Genomic DNA, 22,458 nt, shown 5'->3' on the forward strand with positions numbered 1-22,458 from the left:
TGCGGTTTCCAAGGTGTCCGTTCTCTTTTCTCCTTCCTGTGCCTCCCGCCCGCCCCACCCCCGCCGCCCCTCCCGGAAGGGAGCGGTGGAGCTGGGACTGCTGGGCGGCGGCGTCCCGAAGTTAGAACGATGGCCCTAGAGCCAACGGTCAGGGTCCAGTGTACTCAGTACCGAGGGGCCACGTCTGTGCAAAGTGCGCGTCTCTCCATTTCCCAAGAAACCAGTGTCTGCACCTCCTGCGCGTAAAGCGGTGTTGGCCTCTGGGTCACTCCCTGTCACCCCAAACACCAAGCAAAGAGAACACATCTCAGGGACTCACAGGCGGGGAAGCTCCTGCCGTTGGCTGCCTAGCGCTCTCGGATGGAGAGGTTAACCGGGGCCCCGAGTCAAAGGCCTCTGGCAGGCAGGCAACAACTATTGCTTGAGAGGCTAGAAGGAACCTGGGGAGAGAGTGATGGTCAAAATGGACAGGTGGGCAGCTATCTCCTTCCCGTAAAACCCTGCGCCCCAGGGAAGGCCTGCAGGGCTTGGCGGAGACCCCCGGGTGTGACGTGTCACGCCTTTGTCCCAGGGCCTCGCCAGCCACTCCTCAGATCAGCACTAAATCCATACAAGCTCCAAAGCGCCTGGGACTCGACCCCAGAGGACGCAGCTGGGACACCCGTGGGTCATCGACGGACCCAGAGTCCAGTGAAAGAAGACGCAAGAAAAACTCTCAATCTCTGGAAGCAAAGGAAGAAAAAGGGGGATCCCCCAAAGCCAAACAGCCCCCCAGACCCAGTAACCTAGGAATCAGCGCCAAATATAAGGAAATCCCAAACACTCCCTACCATCAATGGACCCTCTCCTCTCTCTCCTTCCACAGTCTAGGGTCATAAATTAGGCTAGTCTTCCATCCAATAACTTAAAAAAGGACGAGGGATTGTACTAAGTTTTGCCTGGCTTGGGCCAGTTAGCAGCCAGTTTTTCTAGAATCTCAGTCACTGTTCAAAAATTGAGCTTGAAAATTCACGCGGGTGTCGAAGTCTTCACGCGGAGGAGGCGGGAAGGCGGAGCCGGGGTGGGGGGGGGGCGGGGAGGGGGCCGGGGGACCCGAGGGCGGGAGCGGAGGCCGGTGGGCAGCGCAGAGACCACGCCGCGGGGCCAGACTCGGGCGCCGGGCTCGTATTGCACAGAAGGAGGGGCCGCGGCTGGCGGCGGCCGCGGGTCAGTGGTCCCCGCACATGGGCAGGTTCACGAAGGTGAACACGTTGAACTCAGTCATGATGGAGAAGCACAGGAACACGCCGTATAGGAAAAGGCACCCGCACCCGAGCTTCCTGTCCAGCTGCCACTTGTTCAGGTGGACGCCAAACACCTGCAAGGCACAGAGCGGGGTCAGAGGGCGCGGGGCGGGGCCCGCCCAGTCCTTCTCCCTGGACTCCGGCCCCCCGCCCCCTCCCCCCCCCCCCCCCCCCCCCCCCCCCCCCCCCCCCGTCCCCTGCTCCCTGAAGCCGCGCGCCAGGTTTCCCTCCTGCCTCCCCGGTGGCTCCCTCTTTGTTCCTTTTGCGACCCTGTCCCCTCATCCTGACCTCTCACTGTCCGAGGGCGCCGGGACTCACACCTAGGCCTCACTTTCCTGTCTACAGTCACTCCGTTGCGGGTCTCCTGCAACTCCTCGGCTCTAAACCCCTCCAATGTTCTGGCGTGTCCAGAACACACGCCAGATTGCTCCCGAACTGGGACTCGTCTTTCCAACGGCTGTCCAGACCTGGCCCCTTGGATGTCAGATAGGCGCTGCAGACTTAAGATGTCTGAACTCTTCCTCCCCAAACCTACTTCTCAACCCTTCAACAGCCCAGCTTGGACAGCTGGTCAGTGGTGAACCCCGTCTCCCAGCACTGTAGGGCTTCAGCGAAGCACAGAGATGCCCCGAAGCTAGGAGCGAGCACTCCGACGTCACACACAACTTCCCTACAGGCCTGGGTAATGGGGCTGATATCAGCGACTACCTCACGGGGTGGGGTGGGGGGTTGGTGAGCTCCAGATGGGAGAACATGTGCGTTAAGCACAGTGTGTGGCCATTACAAGTATAACCCTAAGTCATACCCACCTGAAGAAAATCCTAAACGGCGAAAGAAGGGATTTATATGGGTTTTCACTTTTGTGTAAGGCAGTATTTACTTTGGTAAAACCTTGACATTGGACTTGCATCCTGATGCTGTGAATTACTTCTCCTGCCCTTCTGAATTCCCGTTCTCTAGTATATGTATGTTCACATATCAGGTGTGATTCAATGAGTACTTCCTTGAAAAATGCAGGAGAAAACACACTGCGTCTCTTATTGTGAAAATTCAGTAACGTGTGTATGTTAACAAGGCACTTCAAGTGGATCAGTCCGTGTGGTGGTGTGAACTTGTTCCTACCAAACGTGTCAGTGGAGTTGGAATATTAAATCGTACAAATGGATGTGATGGCCAAGGTAGTGCAGTGGCATAAAAGTGCACTGTCAATCAAGTCCGTTCTCGGTCTTTGAGTACTGGTCAAATCCATGGATTTATGAAGATGTTTAGTAACCTGGAATAGTCAGTTAATTGGGATATAACCTTCCGTCGACTAATCTTGCAGAAAAAGTGGGATCTCCCTTTGGCTTTTGATAAAAATTTGTGTTTGACATGAGATGGACCCAGCTTCTGAGAGGAGGCTGGCTCCTTTCAGAGAGGGAGAAGGCTTTCTCATGGGTTGCCAGGATCCACTTCTGGAAGAAACAGCCATGAGATGGGGCATCTGGTGGCTGACTGTCTCCATCTACCAGAAGGCCACGTCCATCTGGTGTCCAAACAAACTGTAGCCACAGAACCCACGGGGGTGGCGGGGGGGGGGGGAACATGGGAACTGGAGAATGGAGAGAGCTGCAGACCCACCGTGACAAAGACGGAGGCCAGGAGCAAGCCCACGGAGTAGATCAGTCCCCTGCTGTTTAGCCGAATCTGTAAGAAAGGATGACATGGAGTCAGGCTCCTGAAAGCATGTCTGCGGAGAGCGGGGCAGTGAGTACCAGTGAGTCCAGGGATGGAGAGCAAACGGCAGCTCCGCAGTAGAGACGGGCGATTTCCTGGACACCCAAGGTGCACCCTTGTCTGGTCCATCCTCAGCCTGATCCCTCTCGGCCTCCAGCAGGTGTCCACTGACTGCCCCTCGGCCACTTGAATTCTCCATCCTGCGTGGCCTAATTCTTATTTCCTGGGGACCTGACTTCCAGCTTGCTCAACACACAACTTTTAGGGTAAATTTAATAACATGGGTCACAGGAGCAACATTTTGAAAAATATTACTAAACTTTTTATCTCCGTTGCATTCAATGTCTGTGGCCTTCACCCAAACTTGATGAGAAGTGGTGAGTGAGGGCTGCTATCTTGACCAAGCAAAGAAGAGGAAAGAGTTAACATTCCATTTCTGATACTTTGTTTTGTTTGTTTTTCACAGTAATACAGTGGGGTTAACTGGCAAACTTTGAAGAAAAAAACCAATTTCTGGAATTCTTCGGGAACAGCGTTGTCCAGTACAACTTCCCGCAATGATGGAAACGTCCTACATCTGTGCTGTCCAGTATGGTAACCGTTAGGGACATGGAGTTCTTGAGCACTTGAAAGGTGGCTCGAACAACAGAGGAACAAAAATTTTAATCTTACCTTTAATTAATTCAAATTTACATTAGAAGAACCACATATGAGTAGTGGCTGCAGTACTGGACAGAGCAGATAGAGAGTATTAAGGGGCCAACCGGGCCGACAAAGATGGTAGAGTTTCTTCCGTGGTGTCGAGAAGATGCCCCTTCTGCTCTGTCCTGGGTCCTGAGGCCGGCGGCCTGGAAATAGGAGGGGTGCCTCGGGGCAGCCGTGCTCACAGGGCGCCCCCTGACCAGAAGCAGCAGGGGGAGGAGGCTTGTTAGAAACGCAGAATCTCAGGCCCCACCCAGACCTCCCAAATCAGCAAACTCTGGGGACAGGGCTCATCAACCTGTGTTTTAATAGACGCCCCAGACAGTTCGGACGCACGAGAAAGTTTAAGAGAAAGTCCTAAGGGTCAGTCCACTTCTGACCTCCAAGCATCCTGAGGATGGGACTTTGACATTCATTTTTCCCCGGTTCTCTTGGAAACTCTTATGTGCAGCCAGGTTGGGGGACTACTCCCGACCCCCAGCAATGTACACTGTCCTGCTGGGAGTCAAATGCTCACCTGTGCTCACAGAAAGGAAAATGAGACAGGTTGATTGATTTCATTACAGAACTAAGTGGTGATTATTAGTAGGAGTGGTTTGGACAAGGTTCAAGGTGCCTCTTGCCACCCTTGCCCCAGTTCACCCCCAGGTGTGGGTATGGTAACCTGTGGGTGTCTCTGTAGATGGGTGTGTTAGTTCATCTTTTGGTGACAGGACACTGCATGCCCTAAATAGCCAACCCTTTCTGTGGGGACCCAGAAGCCTCACACATCTCACTAAGCAACGTTCTGTCGGAGGGAATGGGCAGGACTCTCCCCTGCCCACACAGTCCCTGTGAGCCAACCATCTGCTGAACCCCAGCTGGGAAATTATTCCCATACCATATGCCTCCCAAAGACTAATGGACACAATCATATCTCCGTGCCACTAAAGCAATGGGTTGACCCGGTGTATCCATTGCAGACAAATGGGAGATCAGCCCCATCTCAGTCCAGCTGGTGGCGTAACTTCCTGCAGACCCTCAGCCAGGCTGTGGATAGAGTTTCCCCCTCTCATCGGCTGTGTTAGTATAAAGAGGCCAGCACCCAGGCGTACATCACAAATGACTTGTCCTGAAAGAGAGTCTCTTCTGAGCTCTTAATTCTCAACACTGTGTGGATTCTTCCAAGAAGGGGGCCATTGCATTCCCAGCCCAGCTCGCCCTATGAGCCCCAGGCTCCAATCCTTGTCAGCAACGAGGATGGAGTAAAGTGATTCCCTGCCCTTAAGAAACCAAGAGCCAATGAGAGCAAAAGGCAAAGCAGGACAGTTCTCTTTGGCCAAGGCTTTTCAAAAGGAATCAGGTTCAACCAAAGCTTTGGAACTTCACCCTGTCTACATTCACATAAAGTCTCAAAGGACAGTGCTGCTGAAATTGTAAGTCGTCTCTAAAGACTAAAGACAACCAACTTTTGTGGGGTTTCTGAGTATTTTTCACTTTTTCACCTTTCTCTCTGCAGCTTTCTTGGCTAATGGACTGCCACACGCACCCAGGGGTGTATTTTTGTTTTTTCATTGTTAATTAGAGACCTGGGCTCTCGACGCCTGCATCGGTTCCTTGCTACCTTACTGAACCCCCTTCCCATGGACGTGACAGTCAGGAATTAGGGTTCCTTCACTTGCCTCTGCGCCAGCATGAACACCTCCAGCCACTGGAGACTATCGGTGGTTGGAGTCAGGGGTTGGCAAATGCAGGCGATGGGCCAGTTGTGGCCCATCGCCTGCATTTATAAATAAAACTTTATTCTAACTCAGCTTATTCATTGACACATTGTCTGTGGCTGCTTTCATGCTACAACGGCAGAGCCGAGTAGTTCTGACAGAGACGGTATGGCCCACAGCACTTAACGTATTTCCTCTCTGGCCCTTTCTGGAAAAAGTGTGCCGACCCCTGGTTTAGGGCATGGGCTCCAGACCCAGCTTCCTGCTCAGTCATCCACTCGCTATATAATCATGGACAAGTGACTTAACTTCCCCAGACCTCAGTTTTCTGATGTATAAAATGGGGACGATACAGTTCCCACCTTAGGGAGTGGTTATGAGGACTAACTGGATTAATCCATGTTCAGCCTGAATAGGAGCCGGTGTATAAAGTCCTCAATAAATCTGGGCCATTATTCTCCATCCGCTCGTGATCTGCCTGGGCCCACTTCCCTGGCTCCCCAGATGCTACTTTGATACGGTCATCACCTGGCAGCTCCCTGGTCAATGCCTCAGTAGGTGACAAACCCCATGAGAGCAGGGACCACGGCATTTCATCCTCCGCCTGGCACGGGGCTGGGCACAGACCACGTGCTTGCTACATAATCAGTGAACGATCAGGAATGCCCTTGAAGTGGCGTTTTGCGTGTGGTTTACAAAAAGGCCAGTGCTTCTGTGGGGCAGGGTGGACTGGCCAGAGAGACCCTGGATAATGTTCCAGAAGCAATGCAATCCCTGCCCCCAATTCCCTGTCTCCCTTCCCCACTTTTTTTATGTGTGTATAGCTATTTTTTTTCACCCAACACTTTATTATGAATGCTTTTAAGCGTTCAGAAAAGTTGAAAGAATCAGAGCATCTTATTTTTTTAATGAACTTCAAAGTAACCTAGGACATGTCACCCCCATCACTTCAGCCTGCATCTCACTACACAGGGTTCACTAGTAGTTCACAGCTCTTACTTTTAGGTGCTGTTTCCATATGGTGAAATTCACAAATCATAATTGCACCATTCAATGTGTTTTGAGAAATGCATACACCCATGTCCCCCAAAGTCCAGCCGTGACGTAGAGCACTTCCATCACCCCAGAAAGCTCTCCTTTGCCCTCCCAGCCAGTCTCACCCAGGGGTAGCCACTGCTCTAAGCTTCTCCATCATACATTGGTTTAGCCTGTCGTATAAATGGCATCTCACAGTGTGCACTCTTTTCTGCCAGGATCCTTTTACTCAGCATGAATGTATCCCTTCATGTTTTTCATTGCATCGATAGCTCACTTCATTTTTTTATTGAGGTATCATGGACGGCTAACATTATATTAGTTTCAGGTGTACAAGATCATGACTTGATATTTGTATATACTGGGAAATGGTCCCCACAATCAGTCCCCATACATAATTACAAACATTTTTCTTTCCTGTGATGAGGACTTTTAAGATCTACTCTCTCAGCAACTTTCAAATATGCTCAGCTCTTTTTTAACAGTGTACGTATATGACGGATCGTTTAATTATTCTCCTCTTGGTGGGCTGCCTCTAGTTTGGGGCTATTGGTGTGTATTGATTTTATAACACAAGCAAAATGAAAAGAGGCCGACAGTGGAGACAGGAAAATGAAGAGAATGAAGACAGCTCGGGACTCCTCCGGGACCTCAAAGGCACCAGCTCACATGCTGGCAGCCCTGGTAGCCCTTACCCAACTGGAGCAATTCACCGCCTCCCCCCACGCCCATCCTCTTTGGGAACATGCAGTTGAGTCAGATGGAGCCCTCACCTCCTTCCCATTTCTTCTCTGCCCATCCCTCCCTAGGTCCTTTGCTTCTTCCAAGTTCACTGGGCCCCTGCTGGCTTTATCCCCCAGCTGATGCTGATCTCCTCCTGACTTTCCCCGGGGGGGGGCCGGCTTCTTACCTCCCCAGCCAGTCCCAGTGCTCTAAGGGCAGATGCCTGGGTCTTGAGTTTTCTGTCATTCCACACAGCACCTAACTGCCCCCCTAACTCCACACACCATATGTTTAAGTGAGCATCTGCTGGTGATGCTGCGAGAGAGAGAGAGAGAGAGAGAGAGAGAGAGAGAGAGAGAGAGAGAGAGAGAGAGTGTGTGTGTGTGTGTGTGTGTGTGTGTGTGTGTTATGTGTAGGGCAGTAAGGCTGGATGGCAAGGGGCACGACTGGAGAGCTGGGTGGGGAAACTGACCACGGTGAAGGTTGGCTTTAAGCCTGATCTTTTTAAGCAAGAAAGTCAGAGGGCACCAAAATTACCTTTTCCCCCTCAGTGGAGGCAAACTTGCATATGGTAAAATGCAGAGATCTCAAGTGGACTGTTGGATGAGTTTTGACAAATGCGTGTACCCAGGTAACCCACACCCCAATGAGAATATAAAACATTTTCGTTACCCCAGTAAGTTTCCCTGAGGGCAGCAAATCTTAACCCTCCCGAACAACTAGTTTCTTGGGGGCTTGCTAAGCCAGACAATCTTAGGGTTAACTAAGATGCTAACCTCTGGAAAAGACTTGGAGCTCCAGCTGGACAGTGTGGACCTAAACTGGCATCTCCCTGCTCCTGCCTCAGAGATGCGAAGCCCAGGAAGTGCAAAGGCAGGGAGTCCCCATGGCAATGCCCTTCTGAGAGCAGGCAACACACTCGGATTGCTCAGCTCTGACATTTAACGTTGTTTTTATTTCTTGCCTTCAAAACTACGAATTTTCATTCCCCAATTCCCTCTTGGCAGTTGTTGGAGAGGAAACAGGAGGCTGGCTTGTTCCCAAGTCAACAGGAATTTAGGCTCCGTGGATGTGTGGTTTTTAGTAGGGACGCACACAGAGACCATGACACCCCTAGTTTCCCATGTGCACGTGGCTCATAAAACAGCTCCCTGAATCCTACACCGTTTGTTTGAGGACCTAAAAAACCCCCAGCCTCAAAGACTCCGACTCTCCCCACATTACAGTTTAAAAATCTCTGTATGTTTTGAGGTCAGCTCCACCCAACCAGCAAATTCTTTTCAAAAAAACAAGAAGCCCCTGGATTTTCTCTAATTTGGTTTATAACTTGGAACACATGTGGTGTGTCCTTTGCATTTTCTGACTTGGGTAGTTTGAACACTTGCTTGGGCTTTGGTTCCAAATGGATGTGTCCAGCCGTGACTTTATGTTGTATAACATCACAGGGCGGGGACCTCTCTTCTTGAACAATTAAATGACGTCAGAAAGTGAACAAGCCGACAGAAAAGCAGCACATTAAAGGCAGCTGGTGCCCAAGTCCCTTCCGTTCCAGAGCACACACACAAACACAGGATTGCACTGAATTCTAGTAGCTACTCCTCGAGGTGGCTTGTTCTCCCTGTAAAGGTGAGACAGCTGAGGCTCAGGGCAGTGACGCTCTTAACCGAGGTAAGATTCTGCTCACCCGCGCGCGGGTGTGGGTTTCCCCGACACATCCAAGCAATTCTGCGACACCAGCTGAGTGTCCTGCACTTTAACCTGCCACTACCTACCTGGAAGCCGCAGCAGCTCCCACAGGTTAGGCCTCAGCTCTGCAAGGCTGTACCCGCCTCCCCCCACTTGAGATGCCAGCTGTAAGTCCAGGTCGTCACCTGTGTTTTTGACGACTGGGTTACAGATTAGACGTCCCCATGGAGGTTCCAGGAAGGAACCTTCTTCTTGGGTTCTACTAGTTTGCTAGAGGGCTCACAGAACTTGGAGAAAACATTTACCTTACTAGATCACCGGTTTATTATAAAAGGATATAACTCAGATGGAAGAGAGGCACAGGGCAAGGTGTGGGGAAAGGGCTGGGGGCTTCCAGGTCCTCTCAGGGTGGGGGGGCACTCTCCCTGAATCTCCATGTGTTCACCAACACAGAAGCTCTCTGAACCCTGTCCTTTTTGGGCATTTACGGAGGCCTCATTATAGAGGCACAACTCATTAAATCAACGGCCACTGGTGACTGATTGAACCTCCAGCCCCTCTCTTTGCCCCAGACTTCAGGGGGTTGCGACTAAAAGTTCCAACCCTCAAATCACAGGGTTGGTTCTCCTGCCAAGCAGTCCTCATCCTTAGGTGCTGACCTAAAGTCACCTCATTAACAGAAAAAAAGATACCTTTGTAGCTCTCCTCAGGAAATTCTGAGGGTTTTAGGAGCCCCGTGCTAGAAACGAAGAGTAAATGTATGTTTCTTATCATAAATCCCAGTATCACACACGGCCACGAAGCTGGAAAGGGGTCAAGCCTGCACTCAGAGTCGGCCTTCAGCCTGTAAATTCCAGACTCTTCCCCGCACCTTGCAGGGCACAGGGGAAAAGCCAGAGTTCTCTTCACCTGCTAAGAACTCTCCAAGGTGGCATCTGGGCCTTTGGCGCCCATCCTTTCTGGAAGAGTCCTGAATACACAGCAAGAACCACAGATGCCCGTGCAGCAGAGGCCTGGGGCCGCCCCATCCAGGTCCCGTGCTGCCCCCATCCTCTTGCCACTTTGGTGGAGCCAGCTGACTCCCCAGAGCCGGTACTGGCGCCTGTGCCTGAGGGCTCCTCCCAGAACTGCGGAAGCGCCACCCGCCCCACCAATGTCCCTCCAGCTGCTGCCGCCTGCCTTCCCATCACACCTCCCCGCTCCCTTCTGGGCTTTCCTCCTCCCTCCCCCCACGAATAAATGCCTCACCCCATCCTTGTCTCAGGATGCAGTGGTCTCTGGGGGATCTAAACTTTGATAGCCAGTGGGACTGAATCTGCTTCAGGCCTTGGTGACCCAGGTCAGCCCTTTCCCGGGGGGCCGGTCAAGACCCTGTCTTCCCCCAGGTATCATCTCATTTTCCTGAACCAGCACCTGAAATCTAAAGGGCAAGATTCACCTTCAGGGGATTGGGCGGTGTCATGGTAGCCCCCAGGGTCTTGTTAGAACAGCCTCAAGAAGCACCATTCATTGCCACGTTGCCCAGCGCTTCCCCAGTTACCCCTCTAGGCCTGTGGGAACAGCTTGTGTTTAGACGGGCCCTGGCAGCGCTTTCTGGAGTTTGCTGGTGTCCATGGTGTCAACACTCCTGCCAAGGTCAAGTGCAAGGTGCCAACCAAGGGTGGGGTGGGGAAGACCTCTGTAAGTCTCTTCTTCCCCTGGGGGTTGGGGCAGCGTTTTCAGTAAAAGGAAACACTGGTCCGGCAACTGGAGCAGCATCCAGGTACCGGGAGCCCGATTCAGGGATGCTCGCTAAGAAGGCGAGAAGGAAGATGCAGAAGCATCGGGTACCGACTGGCGGGTTATGGGCGCGCCGGCTGAGCTGGACATGGTGCTGCTGTCAGAGGCAGAGGGGAGATGACTGCCCACGTGACTGCAGAGGCAGTGGACGTGGCTGGGGCAGCTTCCTGGAGGAGGTGATGGCTGGCAGACAGCCGGCCTTGGAAGAAGGACCTTGGGAAAAGCCTTCCTCCACCTGGCCATGCCCTCCTTCTGGAAACATTCTCGGGCCCCACTTGCTCCCGGTTCTCCCCCTTTCTGGCTGACCACTCCTCAGCCTCCTTCACTGGATGGTTCTTTCCTGCCGGACATCAGGATATGGTTCCGGGCTCTCTTCTCTATTTACACTTATTTCTTGTAAGAGCTTTATGCTTGAAGACCCACAATTATGCTCTCGCCTGCCAAACGGAGACCTTGCCTCTGAACTTCAGACGCCTTTATCCCACTGCCTACCTGACATCTCCACCAGGACGACCCTCAGACACATGAAACCTAATCTGTCCTAAATGGAACTCTGGGCACTGCCTCTTAGATATGCTCCCCTCCACGCCTACCCAGGCTTGTCTTCCCCAGGTCACATATTTTCTCTTTCCTACAAATGCTTCATAACTGGTCTTGGGCCTCTGTCTTGTGTGGCTCCAACCCTTTCCCCACGCAGTAGCTGGAATCTTCTTCCTAACAGGACAATCACACCACCCCCTTCCTTGTCTCCATGGCCATGGCTCTCAGCGTCCTTGCCCATGTGGCCTCTCTGTTGCTTCCTGCCACTCATCCCTCTGCCTCCCCGCCTCCCACCCCCACCCTCTGCCCCCAGGCAGAGGAGCTGTCCTCGGGTCCTTCCGTGCACAGAACCTTCTAGTATCTTGGTCCTTTACTAGCTGTTCCTTCTGTTTAGAAAAAGCCTCTCACTTTTATCTCCTTGGTTTCTGATAATCTCAGATTCTCAGAATAAGTGTCACTTCCTCTCATGCATTCCAGGTGCCCTCATCCCTGCCACACACAGCCACATGCTGCCATGACTCCGCATGACCAGCTCTCAGGAGAGCATGCGTCACACTTGGGTTCGGAATTGCCTGTGTGGTCATCTCCTCCCAGAGGCCGGGGCTCCAGGAGCACAGGACGGTGTCTGTCCAGCTCACTGAGGTGTCCCCAGCGATGGCGACCAGCTTGGCACACAGAAAGCAGTCAATTCATGTCTGACCAGAAGAAGGATGAGAACATTTCTGATCACTTCTTTTTACCTCTGTGGATTCTGGAATCAGGGGGGCTCTTGCTTGGAAACAGAAAAAGACAGACACCCTCTGCTGCCTCCGTTCATTGCTTCTTAGATTTATTTTACATTTCTAAGCCCCAGCTCAGAAATCAGATTTGCCCTGGCTGCCCCGAAGCCTGCCTGGTGACTTTCTTCGTGCGGTTGGAGCAGGCGGAACAGACCTTTGTCACCAAAATGGGACAAGAAGTACTCATTTTCCAAACTGACTTTTAGAAATAGTTTTTATTGGGGGCACTTAGGTAGCTAGCTGGCTTCTGAGCAATACACAAGTACTAAGAAATGCCCCAAATCTATAAAACTGCCTTGGTTCCTTGCTGTCAGATGCCTGAACCTCATCCTTGCACAAAACAGCTGTCTCAGTGGTAATTATCCAAAAATTATGACCTGGAAATCCATCTAGGCAAGATGGGAAAATTGCTTCAGAATTGTAGCAGGTTACCTGCTAGGGTGAGGAGGCCATTAAACCCACACAGGCTGCTGGGTGCCGATGTCAGAGCTACAGGAAGATGTCACGTGGTTACTGAGCTGCTAATAGATGGAGGCCCCTGAGTGTCCTTTCGGAAATGACACCCTCTCCCGGGAAAAGCTGGAGGCGGACCTGAGGGAAGACCACATCGCTCCTGGCCAATAAGCCTCTAAGTGCGCTTTTCCATGAACCTGGAGCTATCTTTCCAAGCAACTCCTGCATCTCGGCATGAAGTTACACGTGGGTGACCCTACAGTGCGCCTGGGCACGGGGGCTGGCCCCCAAGGGCCTGATGCAAGCGGCGGGGGGACCCAGGGCCTGGACAAATGGATCATCTTCATGGAAGGATCCAGAGCAGTTCCTCAGATGGAAACCGCTCTAGACTCACCACTTACTGCAGCCTTAGGCAGTGGCGATATGAGCTGCACCAACGCCTGTGAAATCTGGGCGTCAGGGGTCCTCTTCCCTCCCGGCTCCTTCTCCCTTTACATGAAGTTGAAGTGCTCACCGAAGCCTTAATAAGCAGACCCTGTCCTCTCTCCCAGCAAAGACTCAAACTCAGGGGCCCCAGCGACGACCCTCACGCTCCTGGGCGCCAGCCGGGAATGGCGGCCTCTGTGCCACGATTTGCTTTGGCCACGGTTCTCCCTGGCCCAGTGTGAAGAGAAGAAACCTCACTGTCCTCTCTCTGCCTCTTTCTGGCTGTGGGATTTAAGCTCTGAGGCCCTGGGTGCCTGACCTGCAGAAGCAGGCCTAGCACAGCACTGCGCTTACAGTGAATCCCTGACCCTGGCCCGCCTCGCCCCGCGCCCTGGCCTTCCTTCTGTTTTCAGACACAGCTGCCCGGGGTACCCTCTTGTTACAAGGCGCCCCCTGCCCCTCAAATCCCCCACTCTTTTTGGCCACTCACTGCTCAGCACGGAGCCCACTGCCCTGGGCAGCGGGTCCAGAGTGACGGGCGCCCCTCGCTGTCACACGCCCACCTCACTATCTCCATGGGCTTCTCCTCTGAAGTCAGTACCCCCGTGTTTGTCCCTCATGGAGTCTGTCTCCCTCGACCCGACACATGGTCTAAGGGGGAGGGGCTGGCCTGCCTTGTTCACTCTGGATTCCCAGTTCCTCACCAAGTTCCCGGCACACAGTACACGCACGATACGCACTGATGCTTGTCTTACTTAGCTGTTGTCAGAATTAGATGAGCCCATGTGCGCATGGCCTCCCTGGAGCTGCTGGCGCATAGTAGGGACTCGATGAATGTTAAGCTATTCTCAGTGCTGCTCTGTTTGTCCCCTGCGCTTTTCTCAGGTCAGCCTGTTCCTCCCTTCTGCTCTGCTCATGTGTCTTCCTCCCCAAGTGAGGTGGTGCTGATGGGAAAGTCAGGATCCGTCCACCCATCCATCCAACAACTATTTCCTGAGCACATTCTAAGTGCCAGGCACTGTGCCAGGCAGAGAGGAAACAATAAATGAGTAAGCCGGGCACAGTTCCTGCCCTCGGGGAGATCACTCCTCTGCGGGAGGCTCAGACAAAGGGGCAAAGTCAGCCTTGATGGTACCTGCTGGTGAAAAAACACAGCAGCGACATCTGACTCAGGTATGGGAGGTCACAGTGGACATCCAAGCTGATACCCGAAGGATGAACTGGAGAGAGAGACAAGGGGAGTCCCTGCTGGCGGCCCTTCCCTGCTCTGTGAGGTGGTCTGGTTCCAGGGGACAATTTTCTTCGATCCCTAACTTACAGGAAAACCAAAAGGCATAGCTTGGTTGGGCCAAATTGGGCCACTGTTTCGGTCTACCATTACTAGACAAAGAGGTAGGCTGCACCAGTAAAGTTTCCCAGAAAATTAAAGTCTACCTACATGCCAGCACCTTGACTGCTTCTGAGGAAATTATTTCATTCTTAATTTTGTCTGGATGACTGCGAATGACCACCATGAATATACATTATTTAACTGGACTGAGATACGGCAACACTCTCAGGAGCTACTGATGTACGAGGATTGCTCGCCTCTGCAATTGAGGAAGTAAAATGTATTCTCTATTTAAACAAGTAAAATGTCCTGCCGTGTGGATGGCGAACGCGAAGTGGACAAGGTTTTACACTCAGGCTCCAGCCACAGGGAACCGATCCGGGTAAATAACTGTCAGACAAAGTAGGGAAGAGAGGGGGCCAGCAGGGACGCGGGGAAGAGCTTATGTGATGCTCAGCATGGGCTGTACTTGGGGGCAGTGCCTGGAGGGATGAGAGGAGTCAGGCATGTGGGCAGGACTCGGGGGGTCTGCTCATAGAGATTTCCTCCCTCCTTGAATGCCCTCTCAATCAAAGAGATGAAACTATCTCAGAAAAATAAGTAAAAAGTAGCATTTTAAAGAATGCCACTTGGATCTGAGGGTGGTTTGATTACTCTGCCCCTCCCCTGATTCAGCTCACCTGGCTGCCTCTACCTGCCTCTACCTGCCTCTTGCCCATTTACATTTTAGCTCTGCTTCAGGATGAAAACTTTTCCTGACAGTGAAGATTATCACTATTTATTAAACATGGATTCTAGAATACAATGCTTTAACTGCAATATAATCATGGGCTTCCTGACAGTTACTAAGTTTTGAATAGTACTGAAAAATAAATTAACTAGGTTTTTTTCCCCAGAGAATTTTAAAAGTTCAAAATGTACTCTCCTTTTCAACAAATGATGCTGAAACCACTATATATCCACATGCAAAAGAGTGAAGTTGGATCCCTACCTCACACCATATGCAAAATGAAATCTCCTTTGGTTTCCCTGGGGCTCATGAACTGTTTATAGATTATTGAATTTCTACTTTCAAAAGAGAGGCCTACATTGGACGCTGGTATCCCTGGAATAGAATGAAGATCTCTCTGGCACTGGTTACAGAAAGAGAAGCATTTGGATAAATGCTTCTTTCTCTGGGCTTTCCAACCAAATGTTTTCCCCCAAGAGCACTCTCTTGTGTGCCACGGCTGCTTATAAACCAGAAGTGGCCTGCTTCTTCTCCTGCATTTCCCCCCCAACTTCAAAAATAAAGGCAATCTTCAACCACAGAATTTGATGTGCTCCTTGTACAATTCCAGAAGAATGACCAGACTGACTGATGACCCAGTTATGTCATCCACAGATGGAAAACATGAATTTGGGCCAGACATCTAATAGGGCCTGAATTTTTGTGTTCATGATATCACCCTGTCACTAGAGTTTGGAACCTGAAAAGGCTGCAGGTGTTACTGATATGAGAATTATCTTTAATTTCCTGTTCTCTAAAGAGTGTTCGGAGAATGTCAGGAGAGGAAAAGAGGGCATGATTTATGGCAGACAAAGTGTCTCGTGGAGTTGGGAGTTCATGTTCAATCAGGAAGATTTCACAGCTGGTAAGAGGGGTTGGTTTACCTCCAGGATGAGCTCTGAGTTTTGTTTTTCAATGGTTTTCATTTCACCTTCCGTGACTGTACCCTGTAATCCCAGTAAAGAAAAAATAAACATCATGGATCTTGGGACATGGGAAGGATTTGCGTCCCTTGCTCCTGCCTGTTCATCCCTCCTTGGAGAGACTCAAGGTGGTAAAAATCTATTATTCATGGACTGATTTTCCAGGTTATTTAGAGCATAGTTTCTTCTCATCGTTTTGCTGCATGCTTTTTAGCCACTAGAGAAAACAAAAAGTAGTTGAAATTCATGTAGGGCTGAACTTTACTTCTTCACAACTCTGACAAGAGGAAAGTGGGAAGGTGAAACAAACAGGAATCAACCAGGTGGATTGTTGCCGAACTCAATGGATCCAATACCCAGCACTCCGAGCTGGGTTCAGGGACACAGAAGCCAGGTGGAGTCTGGGGTGCCGATAAAGATGGGATGTAAAGGTGGATCAGGAGATGAAACGACAGACAGTACACTGCATTTAGAAGAGGCAGAGCCCTTGGAGAGAGGAAGGAGACATCCAAGACCGAGCATGACCATGTAACGACAGACGGTCACCTGTAGTGCGTCCTAGGGAAGTCAGGGTGTGCTCACAGCAGGGCTCTTGCTTGGAGCGGGACACACAGGCTTGAGGCCTGAGCTGAACTGGGTGATAACGGGGAAGGCTGAATGACAGAACCTTTCTCTATCCTTTGCTCAGGCAGCATCGTCTCGCCTTAAAAACAAATGTTGAACCAACTTTTTTTTTTTAAATGGCATTTCTTTTTTAAATTTTTATTTTATTTATTTATTTATTTTTGGCTGCATTAGGTCTTCGTTGCTGTGCACAGGCTTTCTCTAGTTGTGGAGAGCGGGGGCTACTCTTCGTTGCGGTGCGCGGGCTTCTCATTGTGGTGGCTTCTCTTGTTCCAGAGCACGGGCTCTAGGCACACGGGCTTCAGTAGCTGTGGCGCATGGGCTCAGTAGTTGTGTCTCGCAGGCTCCAGAGCACAGGCTCAGTAGCTGTGGCGCACGGGCTTAGTTGCTCTGTGGTACGTGGGATCTTCCCAGACCAGGGTTCCAACCCGTGTTCCCTGCACTGGCCAGTGGATTCTTAACCACTGCACCACCAGGGAAGTCCCTGAACCAATTTTTTAAAAAAAATATTGGTTTGGGGCTTCCCGGGTGGCGCAGTGGTTGAGAGTCCACCTGCCGATGCAGGGGACACGGGTTCGTGACCCGGTCTGGGAAGATCCCACATGCCGCGGAGCGGCTGGGCCCGTGAGCCATGGCCACTGAGCCTGCGCGTCCGGAGCCTGTGCTCCGCAACGGGAGAGGCCACAACAGTGAGGGGCCCACTGTTGCAAAAAAAAAAAAAAAAAAAAAAATATTGGTTTGGAGGGGCACCTTCCGTGCCCCCAGGTCTCAGCTTGGACCTGAAGCTTCCCTCTAAGTCATGAAAGACAGCTGTTGGTGAGGCTAGCGCAAGTGCAGCGGACGATTCACTCAAGTCTTCTGTGACATTCAACACCTTTTTCGTGGCTCAGGTATGTACGAGCCCCGTCCTGTGTGCTCTGAGGACGCTCATCCTCACCGAGCTTCCCGTGGTGAGAACGTGAAGGGAAAGGCTGTGTTAATAACAAAGGAAAAGAATATGCAGGTGCCATGAAGCTGCCCCTAAACTGCAGGAATGAGATTAGGATAAAATAAAATGAAATGGATATTGTCGTTTTGAAAACTAATGAGGCATGTGTAAAGAGCTCCAAAACATTCGTCTTCTCTATAGCAATTCCAACTCCGGGAAAATAATCAAAAGAAATAGCCTCAAATGTAAATACAGTTTTGTGGTTAATTTCCGTAGCTCTTTAAACTCTATAAGACTGATGTACTAAGATGTCTGTGGCATCGTTAGTTATAACAGTGAAAACCTTGAAGCAGCATCCGTGTCCAACTGCAGCAGGATGATTAGGTAAATTTTGGCATAACGAGGATATTAAACTGCCTAATAATGATGTTTTTAATGAGATTTTTTTTTGTTTTGTTTTCTTTTTTGTTTTTCGGGGTTTTTTTTTTGCGGTACGCGGGCCTCTCACTGTTGTGGCTTCTCCCGTTGCGGAGCACAGGCTCCGGACGCACAGGCTCAGCGGCCACGGCTCACGGGCCCAGCTGCTCTGCGGCATGTGGGATCTTCCCGGACCGGGGCACGAACCCGCGTCCCCTGCATCGGCAGGTGGACTCTCAACCACTGCGCCACCAGGGAAGCCCTTTAATGAGATTTTTAAGGAAAATATGTTTGCTGTGTGTAAGAAGTATTTTAAAAAGCAATGTGCAAAATTGTGTAGCGTGACATCAGCTATGTCAACCAGCCTAGAAAGAGAAAACTATGCAGAAGTGTTAACAGTTGATATCTCTGGATGGGACTATATGATTTTTATTTCATCCTCTAAAGCTGCAGTGTCTCATGGGCAGCCACAAGTCATGTAGCTATACAAATTTAAATTCATTAAAATAAAATAAAAATGAAAAAATTCAGGCCTTCACTTGTTCCAGCCACATTTCAAGTGCTTAAATGTCTCATGGGGCTAGTGGCTACTATATCCCACAGTATGGCTAGAACATTTTCATCACCGCAGAAAGTTCTATTGGGCAGGTACTTCTCTAGAGTTTTCTCTAATTAGAATTTCTCAATTAAAGTTTCTCTAATTTTCTATGAAGACCATGAGCTATTTTTATAATCAGAGAAAAGGAAGAAAAACGTAAAGTTCAGATTCGTGGACTGTAGGAAAAACCCGAGAGATTATTTTAGGAATGGCAAAACAGAATCAAGGTGACTTGCACTGAAAGGAGGCAGCGAGGCTTTAATGAGAGTGTAAACACTGTGGAAAATACTGTTCTCAGATTAAGTACAGAAAAGATGTGTTAACCAGAAGGGAGGTGGTCCACACGGGACCCAGGAAAAGGAGCTCAGAGGCAGGGTTAGTCAGTGCACTCAGCATGGCTGGAGTGGAGGGGGCAGCTCGGGGCGGCAGAGAGACAGGCCCTACGATATGGGTGGACGCTCGGACGGCAGCAGCTCAGCAGCCCCAGCAGAAGGTTATCCAGCAAATCCTTCCTGTTTGGACTCCACTCTCAACCGGACACCCTGGACTGCAGGACTCATCCGCGTCTCCACTCCTTCCTGGGTACACAGCTCAACTAATAACCTGGAGCTCCCTTATAGCCAGACGGGAACGTATGACTTATCTGGACAGTGGGTAGGGGCAGCCAGGCCATGGACCACTTCCAGGCCTCATCCAAAACCGATCTGCGCCATCCTCCGTGCCCTTGCCCTCTCGGCTTTCTGAGTGGCCGCTGGAGAAGGACTCCATGATGGTAGAACCACCTGATGGAATAAACCTCAATCCCTGAGTTTCTGCTTGAAGCGTCCATGGGAGCTGCCAGGATAGAAACAACTGCAGCAGATTTTGAGCAAGAAATAAACCTTCGTTGGGCTACCCCAGAGAGATTCTGTGGTTATTTGTAATAGAGTAGTAGCAATGCTTATTCTGAGAAATAAAATTCTAACTTGACCTTCCGTGGGGAAGGTATCAATGCAACAGCTCTGGTTATTCAATCCTGCTTGCCTCCAGCGGAGCCTAGAACTCTCAGGCCCTTGGAATGTTCTTCATGTCACTGACTGATGATGTTGGTGTGCACACTGGAAGCGACGGGGCACACTGGACCAGCTTGGCAGGATGTTCGGCAAGCTTTATGATGTGTACCTGGTGTCTGTGCTGGGAATCTGAGTTTTGTGATCACGGCTGTACATGTTGCAGGAGTGTGTCTACCTGATCAGCCCTCCAGAGAGCCTCAGACTCCATCTCCTGCACGTGGCCCTGTAGTGAGGCAGGACTTGGAAGCCTGCACCTGACCTCTCTGGACTTCTCCTGATGCATCTTATTTGCCTGTGGCTTTTACTCTAAACCCTTTGCTCTAATAAAACTTAGCTGTGACTATGACCTGCTGTTGAGTCCCATGAGTACTCCTGGTGAGTCAGTGAACTTGAAGGTGGTCATGGGGCTCCCCAGATACCTCCCCCATAAGATCTTTCTCCAGGAAAACAGAGCGCAAGTCATCGGGAATAAGTATGCTTTCTATCTGGCACTTGGGTATGTTAGTACCATCTGCTGGCATTCTAGCATATACATCAAACTCTCGTGAATTTGGTTGATGTGAGTCCATTCATCAGATTCTGACTGACAACAATGGCACTCTTAGGAATCTTGGGAAGATTATCTGGAATCCTGTGACCACCCAATGGTTGATGCTCCTTCAGGTGTCAACCTGGATGACATTTCTTCAGTGTCTCTCTTACATGCCACTTAACATGTGATAAGATGAAGCAAGTTCACAGATTTAGGACGAGCCGTGAGTGAGGCAGAAATAAAGGCTGTGGAGAGAGATCCCATTTGGCGGCGGTGGGGGGTGGTGGGGTCCAGGGAGGAGTCCTGAATGAAGTGACATTTGCGACAGACCTGGAGGGAGGAACATCATTTCAAGTGGGAAGAGTGACGGGGAGTATGTGCATCTGAGTCAGAGTCTGCAGGAGGAAAGACTCCAGCAGGGGAAGTGCAGGGCACCTTCAGGGGCTGTGAGTCTAAAGGGTGCTAGCATAGCTCTGTGCAATACCCGAGACAGCAGATGGTCGGGGGGTCATGGTGTTTTGGGAGCACTGATGGGGGACCATTGAAGGGCTGGCCTCTGGTGAGCATCTGTTTACCTTACAGTCAGCCTAGGCTAAGTGGTCCTTCTTCCTGGGCTTAGGGCCCAGGATTAAAACTCACTCCTGGGCATATACCCAGACAAAACTCTAATTCAAAAAGATACATGCACCCCTATGTTCATGCAGCACTATTTACAATAGACAAAACATGAAAGTAACCCAATGGACATTTGTCCATCAACAGATGAATGGATAAGAAGACGTGGTACATACATACAATGAAATATTACTCAGCCACTAAAAAGAATGAAATAATGCCATTTGCAGCAACATGGATGGACCTGGAGACCATCATACTAAGCGAAGTAAGTCAGACAGAGAAAGACAAATACCATATGATACCATTTATATGTGGAATCTAAAATACAACACAAATGAACATATCCATGAAACAGAAACAGACTCACAGACATAGAGGACAGACTTGTGGTTGCCAAGGGGGAGGGAGAACAGGGTTGGGATGGAGTGGGAGTTTGGGATTAGCAGATACAAGCTATTATATATAGGATGGATAAACAACAAGGTGCTAATGTATAGCACAGGTAACTATATTCAATATCCTGTGATAAACCATGATGGAAAAGAACATGAAAAAGAATGTATATATAGGTACAACCGAATCACTTTGCTGTACACTAGAAACTAACAGAACATTGTAAATCAACTCTACTTCAATAAAATAAATTTTTAAAAAATTATTAAGGGAAAAAAATGAAAAAAAATCAACTCACCCACAAAAAACACAGTCACCTCTAATGGAAAATTGGGTAAAGCGCATAAAGAGATAATTATCCTAAAGAAGAACCCAAAAGGCCAATACATGTAAAAAAGAATACGCAGTCTCTCTGGTAATTAAAGAAAGATCAATTAAAACACAGTTAAAAAAAAACTCATGCTGCTGAATCTCTCATAAAAGTCATCAAAAACATCATTTTGTAAATCCATATATCACGTCAGTTTGAATGTTGTCATTTTTTATTAACTGTCAAACGAGCACCCACATGATCTGGGCCTGCCTGTCCCACAAGTGCATCTCAGGCCACGAGCCCCCAGGCTCCCTCTGCTCCACTTACCCTGAATCCCTTTCTTCTCTCCAACAGGCCAAGTGCACTGTTGCCTCAGGGCCTTTGCACAGGCTGTTCCTTCTGCCTGCAATGCTTTTGCTCTGCCCTGCCCCAATTTTCCCATGGTTGTCTCTCTCTAGTTATTCAGACTTTAACTCACAGTCACCTCTTGTAAGGAGCCTTCCCAGACCCCCCGAGGTAATGTAATGCGTCCTCTCTCACCACGTCATCCCGCAATTTCATAGACAGCAGAGGAAAGATCTCGGCTCCTTAGGACACGTTCTGCTTCCTTCCAACTTCTTGTGCTTATCTTTACCCTTTGGTGAAACCTCTCTGCCAACAGGTAGCTTCAAATGAACCAAAAACGTGTGGCCTTTCTGCATGGATTTCAATTTCATCACCGGACACAGCTTCCCTACCTGAAACAGCCATGAGTGAAGCAACTCGGAGACAACCATCATCTGATAAAATGAGCCACCATATTTTTTTCAGAAAATACACTTACTGACAACACATTACACAGATAGACTGAAGCAACGCTCAGTAACACATTTAGAGTAGCACCCGACGCTGGGTTGGGTGTGAAAACTTCAGAGGCATAAATAATACTGTTTTCTTCCAGATACAGAGAGAAATCTCTAACTGTAGTTTCTCCTTCCATCTTTGGACAGTGTCTGGGAGAGAAGTGCCCATGAGCAGAGGAGGGACACTTTGGGAAGCTGGGAAAGAGCCCTGCAATCTACCTGGACCGCCCGTGTCACCCACCTGCAAATCCACCTGGAGTCACAGCCGGCTTAGCCTTGAGAAGGAGCGCGGGGGCC

General features: G+C 50.1%; 1 protein-coding gene across 1 annotated transcript in view; it reads right to left on the reverse strand.

Moving 5' to 3' along the window:
• Positions 1-1,085: 1,085 nt before the first annotated feature.
• SLC24A3 (solute carrier family 24 member 3) overlaps positions 1,086-22,458 on the reverse strand; it is a 455,864-nt gene continuing 434,491 nt past the window's right edge. Inside the window, exons 16-17 of the mRNA XM_060122869.1 lie at positions 2,904-2,969; positions 1,086-1,357 (exon numbers count right to left, since the gene is read on the reverse strand). Coding sequence (XP_059978852.1) covers positions 1,208-1,357; positions 2,904-2,969 — 216 coding nt within the window. The 3' untranslated portion in view covers positions 1,086-1,207. The remainder of the gene's footprint in view (positions 1,358-2,903; positions 2,970-22,458) is intronic.

The sequence above is a fragment of the Lagenorhynchus albirostris genome, chromosome 15, assembly GCF_949774975.1.
Source record: "Lagenorhynchus albirostris chromosome 15, mLagAlb1.1, whole genome shotgun sequence".
In the NCBI taxonomy this organism is placed as follows: Eukaryota; Metazoa; Chordata; class Mammalia; order Artiodactyla; family Delphinidae; genus Lagenorhynchus; species Lagenorhynchus albirostris.